A 12,760-nucleotide genomic window follows, 5' to 3' on the forward strand; every position below is an offset into this window, starting at 1 on the left:
TTCCCAAAGGGAATAATACCCATTTCAATGCCCACCATTTTCTTATCCCCTGAGGAAAATGAATAACCACATGCAATTTGTCAGAAGCTGCAACTCCACCCCAGGTGTGGTACCAAACACAGAATGAGACCCTGTCACTGCCCACGAGGCTCTAACCATGCCTTTTGTATTTTGAGCACCATAGGAACTTGAAAACTTTTACTAATGGGCTTTGTATCTTTGAAGTATTTTCCCAGAGTCCCTCAGGTGGCTAATGGCCACACAGCAGTTTGAGCCAGCAAAGAAATTGATCCTGCACTTCACACAGAAAAACCGCATGAATCCTGAGAGTGATATCAAAGGAGTGATGCCCGGTGAGTAGGTGTATGCCCAGGGATGCAGCCATGCCCTGGGGCCTTGGGAAGTGTGAGCTCCTATCTATGGGGACTACTAATAGGCCAGAATTCAATATCTCAACAATTCCTTAGATTCCTTTTGTTGTCCTGTTTTATTAAATAGCTGCTTTTGCCAGCCAAATATTCCCACTTTTTCAGCCCAGATTTGTTGAACAGAAACAGTAATAGTGTTCAGCCAAGCAACTTGGAAGTGGGTTGAAATCCTCCCATCTCTTTTTCCTTTAAATGTGGCCTCCTAAAACTACCTAAAGTGTTTATGATTGTAACTATTTGGGTAGTAAAAAAAAAAAACTGGGGACAGTTTTCTTTTAAATTGCCTTTTCTTCTTTCTGGAATCTCTGCCATGAGGCAGAAGCATTCCTTATATCCAAACCAGTGGTTCTTAAAGGGTAAACCAAAGACCATGTCAGGGGATCTGTGAGGCTAAAACTATTTTCCTAATAATACTTATATGTTTTAATTTCAAACATGATTAATATCAATAGTTGTAACCCACATAAATAAAAGCTCCTTGGGGCCAAGAAGAGGGAAGTGTGGAGGGATTGTGAAGAGCGGGAGGGGGTGGTGGTGGTGGCAGAGTATGTCTTCGATAATTTTTTAGGTTATAAGGGGATCCTTAAATCATAGAGTCTGAATACAGAGAAAAACATACTATATTTCACTTTCTTTCTGCCTTTGTTTCTCTTTCACAAAATGACTAAATAAGGAAACGTGTCTTATATTATTGCACATGTAAATCCCTATCAGATTGCTTGCCCCCCTCCGGGAGTGGGGAGAGGAGGGAGAGAAAGAATTTGGCTCAAAAAAAAATTTTAATAAAGTTAGAATATAAGAAGATCCTGAGACAAAAAGTTTGACAACTACTGACCTAAACCAATGCCTGAGATAAGACCTTGAGTCTACCTGGGTCTTAAAAGCCTCCAATTTTGCCTCCATGTTATCCTAGCTGTGTAACCAGGTGGAAACTTGTCGTGAGGTACAGTTTAAGATCATAAATCATAGGGTCAGAGATTTAGAAAAAGGGATTCAGAGATCATCTAGTCCAGCCCCATCTCATTTTACAGATGAGGAAACTGTGACCCAGGCAGGTACTTGTCCAAGGTCACGCAAGAAAAATTAGAATGCTATTTCTCCAAGTCCAAATCCTTTTTGAAACTCTGAAGAGCATAAATCTAGCATATAATGGTCTATGATTTCCTGTATCCAAAAGAATAAATCCAGATATTGCCCATGAGTCCTGAAGACATTAAAAAAAACTATTATTTTTAAGTGGCTAAAAATTGTGTGTATTTGTGTGTGTGTGTGTGTGTGTGTGTGTGTGTGTGTGTGTGTGTTCTTCAGAGGCAAACTAGTACAATGGAAAGAGCACTGTGGACCTGGGTTCAACTCCTGGCTTTATTATTAACTACGTATGTAACCATATGCAAGTTGTTTAGCCATTCTGAACTTTAGTTTCACATCTGTAAAATGAAAATGGACCTAATGACCTCTGAGGTCCCATCTAGCTCTAGATCTCTGTGCTCACAATGAAACTTGGACGAGACTTCATGATGGTAGACAGCTCAACCAACTAGTAATAAATTGGGGGAACCCACTTCAAATGCTTTAGCCTCCTGAGAATGGAGCTGTGTGGTGCTACATGTTGGGATATCTGAGTGAGGAATCATAAAAGAACATTCATGTAACTCTTAAGGACTTAAGTGGTGTCCCTTGTGTATTGTATACCAAAAGAGATCTGAGGGAATGGAGGAAGGATAGTGCTGCCTTCAAAAATGCTTCTTGGTAGATAGAATGGAAGCTCCTTGAGGGCAAGGACTGTTTTGTCTCTTTCTTTGTCTCCGTGGTGCCTGGCATGTAGTGTTATTGTTGTTAGTGAGTCTTGAGTCATTTCAGTCGTGTCTGACTCTTTGTGACTGTATTTGAGGGTTTTTTGGCAAAGACACTGGAGTGGTTTACTGTTTCCTTCTCCAGCTCATTTGATAGATAAGGAAACTGAGGCAAACAGGACTAATGACTTGCCCAGGGTCACATAACTAAGTATCTGAGGACAGATTTGAATTCAAATTCTCCTGACTTCAGGGCCAAGGCTCTATCCACTGCCCCCATCTATCTGCCCTTGACACATAGTAGATTCTTAATAATAATTGCTTATTGATTGATATCTTGACACTTGCAGAGTTTTGGCCAAGTGATCACAGAAATCCCTTCTGGCTCTGGTATTCTATTCATTCCAAAAGCATTTACTAAAGGACCAATTCTATGTGGACCACTGGTGTGAGAGATACTGGTCAAAATATAAAGTTTAGATATTATATGTTGGATATTATGAAAACAACTCAAAAAAGCTAAAGTAGTTGACTTTTCTCACAGTTTAATCAGAAGATAGATTAAAGGAGTAATGTGGGGTAAGTATATATATATGCACATGGGTACATCCAGTAGTGCTCCTGGGACTTTGAAGATCCATTAGTCTCTGTCTCCAGTACTTTCTGGTAGTGAGCTGCTCATTTGGATAATGAAAAACTGAAAATAGTATTTTGTTTTCCATTGAGGTCCACTTGCCTTCTCATTTCCAACTATAAATCAAGTACTTAATCTATTATCAGAACAAAATCTATTATTTCTAGGGAGAAAAAAATCACTTTCCTTTTGGATTTCAGTAGATGGACTTTTAAGACTTGCAGGAAAATTCCCTTTGGGGTATTTGTTTAATTAAATCATCACACCCCACTTACTGTTCAGATTTAAAAAAGAAACAACCTTTTTTCCTTGATCTTAATTGTACCAATATATTTTCCTTCTTTATTATAAGAAAGGGGTATCATGACTTTTTTTTCCCTTGTGATTTGTTGCTCACGTTTATTTATATTCAGATGTAGCAAGAAGAAACTTGAGAGAAAGCCTTTGCATGTGTGACTTAGGAAAAAGGAATAAAAGATGCATATCAGTAGTGTTTGAAGGGAGGGGGTGGCATGCCAGTGTTGACTCTGCAAGACCTCATGTTCCACATCGGCTTCTCGATCTCTCTTTGCCCACCCGCTGTCAATCAGCATTGTCAATCTCCCCATTTCAACTTTCTTTTGCATTGCTTTGTGGGGAAAGAGCAGCACTGTTTTACCTTTTAAGCAACTGCTCATTCTACCTTTCTTCCTTCACCTACATTTCTTTTCTACATCCAAACTATTTCCCTACGGTCAAGAAATCTTAGAATAATATCAGTCACATGGAAACCAACAGTGAGAACCCACATACTGTGTAGCAAGTTGTGTCAGCCAACGTCTCCTGTCTTATGTGTGTATACACACACATACACACACACACACACACACACACACACACAGGACTCAGCCTTAGTGTACCTCTCTACCTTGGGTTTATACTGAGCAAAAGATGCCAAAAAAGGAAACCCAGAAACTCAGTGTTTGCACTCTTGTATTTTTCTTGAGTGTACTAAGTGGCCTTGGACTTCCTCTTAGAACCTGTGTGATTTGTTCATAAATATTCCAACATGGTACCTCGAGTTAGCATTGTGAGTCACTCGTCATATGCATAGCATCATTGCCACAACATGATACATGGCCATTCGGTGGTTTGGTAAATGTTTGTAGGCATTCAGGAGGAGCACACTGTGGGGAAATGGGAAAGAAGAACAGTATGGGCCTAAATGGCTGAGTAGATTTTTAAAATTGAGATCCAATATGGTTGCCAACTACTTCTTGCTTCCAAAGCAGGTCTGTTCTGCCATTTAATTGCTTCTGTATCTAAATCTAGAGCTGAAGGGGTGAGGGGTTGGAGAAAGCCAATAACTCTTTGAGTTTACTTATGAATGTGGGGTGTTTTTTTTAATGTTCAGTGCCTCAAGGAAGGACATAAAAACTGATTATTTCCTACAGAGTCTAAAAATCCATTAGTCTATGAGCCTGAAATGCCTTAAAGACTTTTGGGAAAAGAATATGACTCTTGTGGCATACTTTCAAAAGAACTATGATGGTTCCTCCCAGGCCTTATCTTGAGTGGACTGCAGCTGCTTTCTCCCCTCTGGCCACATCAGGGGACAACTGGCTGGCGGTCTCACCACCTTGTCCTTCAGGTCCTGGACAGATCCCATGCTTCCCTCTGGAGCATTCTCAGGTAAGCCCTTTTCTAAGAGCCACAATGTCTTTCTCTAGTCAATAGTGTGCTCTGGGGCATCCCTGAAGCAAGGCAAACAGATAGCCAAGTTCTTAGAGCAGTTGGACCAGGGCAAGGATTACATCCTTCCTTTGCCTGGGTTCCTTCCAGGCAATGAAAATTCAGAATTGCACAGTGATGCTGGGAGGAGGGAAAGAAACCAAAATAACTTACCCACCCTAGAATACAGAAACAGCATGTATCTAGCAAGGCAAAGGATCACACTAGAAAAATGGACCCCCTGTCCTCCCTACACAGAATAGGCTCAGCATGTTGGAAAGGGAGTTCTGGTTTGTTTGTTTGTTTTCCTGGGAACTCTAAATCAAATGATTTTCTGTTGTGTGAGTGGTGAAGCGGGGGAGGTAATTTCAGGTTTTTCACTGAAGTTTTTAGAAACTGTTATCTGTAACACTTTAACACTGAGCATCCCAGAAAAGCCCATATTTTCTAATGATGTCAAGTGAAATACCCAGTCCTCTGGAGACTGAGTTGTGTCAATGACACCAAGAATACCAGACTCCTGGATTGCCCTGCCACCCCTCTCCCATCTCCATCAAGAAAAGTCTGTGAACTCCAAGGAAGTGTACAAATTATAATCTTAGAAGATGGTGATATGGGTCCACCAGTAACCCTGGAAAGGAGAATAGCTTGAAAATTATGCTTGGGTTTGTCTGGTTCGTTTTATTGACTATACTAAACCCTAAATACCAAAACACTAGCTGCCTATGAGGAAAATCATGTTTTATTTAACAAGGTTCATCTAAACTGTTCATTCTGAGCCATTAAATTAGCATTTCTGGGTGCTATCACTAATCAAAAAAAAAAATCATAGCATTAGAGTACCAAGCACTTATTAAGTACCTACCACATGCAAAGTATGGTGCTAGAGGCTAAAGACACAAAGATGTGTGTGTGTACATATAATTAACTTTACTCTCAGCAAGCTTAGAATATGGTAACAGGGAGATTGGGGTAAGTGTAGGGAAGAACTCTAGCAAAATACTATGAGAAGTTTGAGGTAGAAAAGACCGCTTTCCTCTCAGAATCAAAATAATGCTGTTGCTTTAGAGCAGTGATTCCCAAAGTGGGTGCCACTGCCCCCTTGTGGGTGCTGCAGTGATCCAGGGGAGCCGGTGATGGCCACAATTTTTTTGTATTACATTCTATTCTGAGTTCAGTAAATAGTTTCACAATTTCCAGGGGCACTAAGTAATATTTTTTCTGGAAAGGGGGTGCGGTAGACCAAAAAAGTTTGGGAACCACTGCTTTAGAGGAACGACAAATGTGGAGCTACCACATACTGTTTCTCTCTCTCTCTCTCTCTCTCTCTCTCTCTCTCTACCTCTCTCTCTCTCTTTCTCTCTCACACACACACATATTCTAATATATACATACAATAAAAGTTTATCTTTAAGACCTGTGGGTTTAGAGTCTTAAGAACCTGGGTCTGGATCCCAGCTCTACTACCTACGTAATTTCATAATCTTTTTTATTTTAACTCTTATTTTCTGTCCTAGTAACAACTCTAAGAGAAAAGGGCAAAGGTTAGGCTATTGGGGCTAAGTGACTTGCCCAGAGTCACACAGCTAGGATGTGTTTGAGGTCAGCTTTGAGCCCAGGTTCTTCTGACTCCAGGCCTGGTGCTCTATCCACTGTGCCACCTAGCAATCCCATTATCTAAATAATCTTGAGCAATTCCTTTCTCACCTCTCTAGAGATCAGTTCCCTCATTTGTAAAATGAAGGGGTTGAACTGGAAGACCTCTAAGGCCTCCTCCATCTCTAACTCTCTGATCCTAGGAATTAACTTTCACTTAAGGAAGAGAAAACCTACCATCTAGCTATCTGTGTTCCTTGTGGAAAAAGAAATTGTAAGATTCCAGGATTAGGAAATGTTGCCATTGGAGTTGAGAGACAGTGTGGGAGAGTGAGGAAAAGCAGTTCTGGGTTTAGGAGCCTGAAATCTGGCTTTCTAGATCTGCCCCTTGTGAGCTACAGGACTTGGGACCAGTTAATTCTCTTTTTCAAGTCTTAGTGTCCTCATCTGTAAAATGATGGGCTTGGAAAATCTCTAAATTCCCTTTGATCTCTGGCATGATTCTACAATCCTATAATTTGTAATGGTTTACCATGGCACTTTGCAGATACATATGTTATCAGATGCAGCATAATCTAATATTTTAATGTTTTCCTCTACCAAAACACTAGCTGCCTATGAGGGAAATCATGTTTTATTTAACAAGGTTCATCTAAACTGTTCATTCTGAGCCATTAAATTAACTTTATTTTGCTGTGGGGAAAAATGAGGCCTGAGAAGTAAAACATCTCTCTCAAGGCTGGAAAGAACCCATGAAAGAAGGTCATAAAATTCAAAAGTGCCTAGTTTAGGGACTTATGTTCAATTCCCACTTTTCTTTCCACATAAATGTGGGACATGAGGCAGCTCTAAAAACTCACACAGCAACTTCTACAGATCTGCCCCCACCTTTTTCTGGCACTGGGACAGTAAAAAAGGTTCTCCTTCTTTCCTGCTGTGAATGCTGAGTCAAATCATTCTTAAAGAAAAGAAAAAAGAATGAAAAAGAAAATCCCCAGATCCTCGTGGTTACCTGTGTATGTTTGTTAGGGTTTGGGGTTTTTTCCCCTTCTAGACCTCAACTGATGGGATTGCCTGATGCTCTCATGCCCAAGTATGACAACCAGGAGGCAGATAAACTGTTGCTATGACTTTAGAGCAAACAAAGGAGGGGCAGCTAGGATATCTTTTCTGACAGCAGCATTTGCTACTGCCAAAACTACTGGAGCAGGTGAACATGTGGGAATACAGCCACAGCTGAGGTCACGAGGAGAAACTGGAGGCTGCCACTTCTCTCCTGAGATAATTATGTTTCCTAAGGAATAGTCAGAGTTTCCACTGAAATGCTAAGAGTTCCTCTGTATTGCAGGGTTTCGCCACCACTACCACTCTTTTCTTTGATTATCCCCCACCCCAGTTTCTTTTTCATGTTTGACCTGGAAGATTTCGAGAGGTCATGGCTCAGCAGTACAAAATGTCACAAGATGGGCTGTGAGGGGAAGGGAGGTTGGACAATTTTGCCTTTCCATTTCTGCAGGTGTTAAGGAGAGATGGCAGAGAAGGCTGAGATGTTTTGCTCCTTACTCTATAATTGGCAAATCAACACCTAGGCTAGGAGAAAAAAACACTTCTTTATCTTATTAATGTGACATAAAAACAACCACCATTACCTACTCTTCATTTGGAATTGCCATCAGAATCCAGTTCACAAGAAAATCTGTCAAACTGTCCTATCCACCAATTGCTTATGGCAGGACAAATGAGAATCATTCCTTTCCTTCAAGGAGTACAGTCTGCTGGGTGAAAATGATGAGAGATTAGGAAGGGCTTTCTGTAAGAAGTAACATAGGCTTAGCCTTGAACGAAACTCAAAGGGAATGGAGGGCATCTTGCTCAACCTGATGACCTTCCATCGTCTTGGCTTTGAATAACTTTCTCCTGTTTCTATGGATCATGCTTTAATCATGAAAATCTTCCATTTCAGTTTAGCAGATGTTCACAAGGTAGTCATGATATACAAGGCTTTGTGCTAGATGCTGGGAAACGGTTTTTTAAAGCATAGTTACTACACCTAAGAACCTCACACCTCTTAAGAATATAAGACACAAGTGCAAATAATTTTAATACAGGTTAGAAAATGACCAAGTACATAGGAAAGGTCAAGTAAAATCACCTGGTAGATTCTGGGAGAAAGGGATCATTTTATCTATTTAGAGTAGATGGGAGTGGGGGAGAAAAATGATCAGAGAAGATTTCCTAAAAGAAGCAATACTTGAGTTGGGTCTTAGAGGTGAAGATGGACATCAGTATGTCCGTATGCAGGGGTCAGACAGGAAGGGGAGTTGATTTCAAAAAGTGGGATAGTGCACATCAAGGCATTGATAAAGGAGAGGAAATGGAGGTTAGTCCAATTTGGATGGACCTTAGGATAAGAGAAGAGAGCTATGTGGGGGGAAAAAACCTAGAAAAGATACGGGGGGACATTCCAAATATGCTGTGTGCTCTGAAAAGTCCCAAGAGAAGAGTTCCCAAAATAATTTGCTTGGTAGCAAGTGGAGTAAGTGTACAGATAACCAGGGTGTTCACAAAGCCCTGGAATCAAAGACCAGAGATTCTAAATCAGATTCTGCTTTTTCTGTGTTTGATTATAGCAAATTAATTTCCCTCTCAGGGCCTCAGATTGTTCATCTGTCAACTGAAGGGTTTTGGACTAGGTGATTTCTGGAGTACCTGTCAGCTCTAAAATCCCATGATCCTATTTGGACGGGGAACTATTCATTTGTATGAATAAGTTCTGATGTGATTTTGCTTCAATAGCCACAATTCCTCAAGAGTTTTCATTCCTCGCTACCTTCCTTTGCATTTCACAGGAAGAAAAACCAAAGTCTTCTCTATGTTAAGACGCGCTGGTGCGTGCTGACCTAGGGGAGAATGAGCTGGTAAACTAAGTGAGAGTATAGTGGGAGGACTTTCTTAGAACAAGGTAGTGCCGGATTTTTCTTTTCTGGAAGGACAAAGAGACAGCTTTGTGAACATGGTCTTTCCAAGGAGACTTCAGAGGGTAGTTGTGCTTGGATACAAGGATAACTCATTCTCTGGACAATAAAAGACTGAACAAGTGTCATTGAGGTGGGACTGAAGTAACAGTTCTGCTGTGGTGTTTTAGAAACGGGGTATCTTTTGATTTCTGGCTTTTGGATTTGACTTTAGAACTATATGAAAAGTAGAAGAGGTGAAGGGCCATTTGACCATACCTGTTCTGACCAATGAACATAAGCTTGGAAAAACTTCAGGAGACAATGGAGGACAGAAGGGTCCGGTATGCCATGGGGTCATGAAGAGTCGGACATGACTGAACAATAGCTCTAACCATTCTTTAAAGAAAAATACACCTAGCTTTTCAGGGCCGTGGATGTAGACAGTAAATTATTGAACACATCTGCACCAGGCTTTAGTAGAATGGATATCTTTTTTTTTTTTAATAAATCTGATGTTCCAAGATAAACACTGACCTTGAGACAGACTATTGCATGTGATATATGTGGCCATTCAAATAGCAGGAGCACAGTTCTGAATCTCTGAGGAATATTTTCTCCTTTCCTAATAGAGGGAGAGAACTGCTTGGTTTAGTCTACTAGGTACCTAAGTCCTGCACTGATAGGTTGGGGTATCATTATAAAATCTGTATCTTCCCCCAAAATTTAAAAGAAAACGCATATTGATCATGTTTCCATGTTTTTTGCTTTAGGCACTATTGGAGGAACTCAGCAATAACATCAGATCCACTCTACCAGACTTACATTCTATTTTCTCCTCGCCCTTTTCTTATCCCAGCTCCTGGGGGAGAGGAGGGGGAATGTTCTCCCCCTTCCCAAAATGGCAGAATCCAGAAACAAACCTGGCCAACTCAGAAAGGAGTTGGCAGATTCCCTGCTACCTATCCGGGAGGGTCTCATGGTCTTGTTTCATTACAGAACTGGAGAAGGAGCTTTCCAGGAGACCCAAGAAGGTTTGCATTGTGAAGGTGGTGGGGACGAGGAACCTATGGAAAAACATTGTAGTCCTGTGCGTGAACTCGTAAGTATGGGGAATGCCAAGGCAGAAAGGGAATGGAAAATTGGGAGATCGGGAAAGGGCAGTTAAAGGAGAGGCACACATTTCTCTTACCCCTCTGACCCAAATATGGAATTGTGGCCTTTGAAAGAAAGAACTCTTTGTCCCTCTCTAATCTCTGATATCTGAACCAAACATCTTGGGAGTGCAATGGGACTTCTCTGTTGTTCAAATAGGGGAAACCTTGTCAGGGAGCCATAATTTAGAGAATTCTTCTCAGTTTCTAACATAGCTTTGGAATAGGGGAATTATGGAATTAGAGAAACTCCAGGATGCCCTCCCCTTGTAGTGAATTCCTTAATAAACAGGATTAGAAAATTTGGGGGTCACTGATGTGTATAATGCCTGGGAATGTGGCTAAAAATCCCAAGCAAGTTAGTTTAGTAAAATAGTGAGAGCAATGGACTGGGAGTCCAAAGAACCTGGGTTCTACCCAGTTCTTCCATTTTTTTCTAAGCTATGTAAAATTTGGGCAATTGGGCTTTGGGGATCTCAAGTTCTTCATCTATAGAATAAGGGAGCAGAACTAAATAATCTTCAAGGCAATTTACAATTTCTAAATCCCATGAATGAGATTCTTGTAGAAGATTAGGCCTCTGTGCTTTGTGTTGGGTCTGAAACAATAATCGTACACTCAATCCAGGACACATAGCACTAATTTTTTTAAACCCTTATCTTCTGGCTTATTGATTCCAAGGCAGACGAGAAGTAAGGACTAGGTAAACTTGCCCAGGGTCACACAGTTAAGCAGTGTCTAAGGCTACATTTGAATCCAGGACTTCCTATCTCCAAGCCCAGCTCACAATCCACTGAGCTACCTACCCTGCCCCTATTGTGACATTTTGAGTGAGGTTTTGTAGGATCTGTTTATTTTTTATTACAGACCCAATAAAGCTATCACTAGATTAAAATATACGTCAATATATCTTAAGCCACAAAATGTTCTATGGCTATCCGGTCTGGGAAAGGTTGGATTAGATGATCTCTAATGCTTATTTCAACTCTAACATCCTATGATTGAACTCTCACCTTAAAATCATTTTTTAAAAACCCAGTAGAATACATTCAAGGCATAACCACAGTGTATGCTGGTATTAGCCAAAGGAAAGGTAGAGTAAGTTAGCTAGGAGGAGAAAACCTACTTGGTCCCTGTGTCCTAAGGAGTTGTCCTCAGAGCTTCCATGTTCCACCTGGAAGTCTTTTTAGGTTCAGAAGACACTAGTTGGAAGGAATCTGCAATCAGATCAGAAGGGGCTGCTCAAGAAAAGAACTTGAGTGGGAGGCTCTGAGGAGGAGGGAAGATAGCTGTCAGTTACTTGTTTGGAAAGATAATAAGCAACCAGAGATACTGAGAAAATCGATGTAGGTCACAAGTGGAGGAAAGGGGCTCCCTTAAAAATATTTAGTATGGGTTATAAGTAAGTGGCTCAGTGGATTGAGAGCCAGCCCTAGAGAGGTCCTGGGTTCAAATCTGGACTCAGACACTTTCTAGACCCTGAGCAAGTCACAAAAGCCCCTTGCCCTAGCCCCCTACTGCTCTTTTCTCTTAGAAATAATACACAGTATTGATTCTAAAACAAAAGATAGATAGATAGATAGATACATAGATACATAGATACATAGATACATAGATATATTGGCAGTTGTCTGACCTTGGGCAAGTCACTTAATCCCAATTGCCTAGCTCTGGCCACTCATCTGTCAGAATTGATACTAAGACAGAAGGTAAGAATTTTTTTTAAAAGATATATTGATGAAACCCCAAAAAATGCAGGTCTGAGAGATCTGAGTATATGAACTAGGATTAAAAGGAATTGTCAATTTTGGATCAAAAAACAGAGGGAAAACACACCTGTCCCTACCCCTTCCCCCACCAAGCTGTTGCTCCTAATTATATTTTTTTTAAAACCCTTAACTTCTGTGTATTGGCTCCTTGGTGGAAGAGTGGTAAGGGTGGGCAATGGGGGTCAAGTGACTTGCACAGGGTCACACAGCTGGGAAGTGTCTGAGGCCAGATTTGAACCTAGGACCTCCCATCTCTAAGCCTGACTCTCAATCCACTGAGCTACCCAGCTGCCCCTATATTTTTAATACATAGATAATCTCATATTTAATTTTTTGAGGAGGAAATAACATACTCAAGAAATCACTATGCACAGAGCTCAAAATAATCAGATTTCAAAAGATTACAGCTTGAGAAACATTCATCTGTCCAACCAATCACTTCATTTTGCACATAAGAAACTGAAGCCCACCAAAGTTAGTGACCTATCTCTAATCCCATAGTGAGAGATAACAGAGCTAACCAGAGAAGTCAGGTTTTCTGACTCAGTTTGGGTGGGAGTGCTTTATCCATCCCCAACCCTATCCCAAGCAGCCCCTTATATGCTAAATCCTGTATTTGATAAATAGGCTGATGAAAGCAACATTCTTTTGTTCAGCATTGAATTTACAGAGGTGTGAAACTTGACATAGGTGATATGGAAAGTTAAGAGACTATTAAATTT

At 40.7% G+C, this 12,760-nt stretch overlaps 1 protein-coding gene across 3 annotated transcripts in view; it reads left to right on the plus strand.

The window, feature by feature from the left end:
- The window catches only part of SLC22A23 (solute carrier family 22 member 23), a 274,005-nt gene that overhangs the window by 233,917 nt on the left and 27,328 nt on the right, over positions 1 to 12,760 (plus strand). For all 3 annotated transcript variants that reach the window (XM_044668041.1, XM_044668059.1, XM_044668049.1), the window contains 2 exons: positions 226 to 353; positions 10,115 to 10,217. In XM_044668041.1, coding sequence (XP_044523976.1) covers positions 226 to 353; positions 10,115 to 10,217 — 231 coding nt within the window. The remainder of the gene's footprint in view (positions 1 to 225; positions 354 to 10,114; positions 10,218 to 12,760) is intronic.

This window comes from Gracilinanus agilis, chromosome 1 (assembly GCF_016433145.1).
Source record: "Gracilinanus agilis isolate LMUSP501 chromosome 1, AgileGrace, whole genome shotgun sequence".
Classification (NCBI taxonomy): Eukaryota; Metazoa; Chordata; class Mammalia; order Didelphimorphia; family Didelphidae; genus Gracilinanus; species Gracilinanus agilis.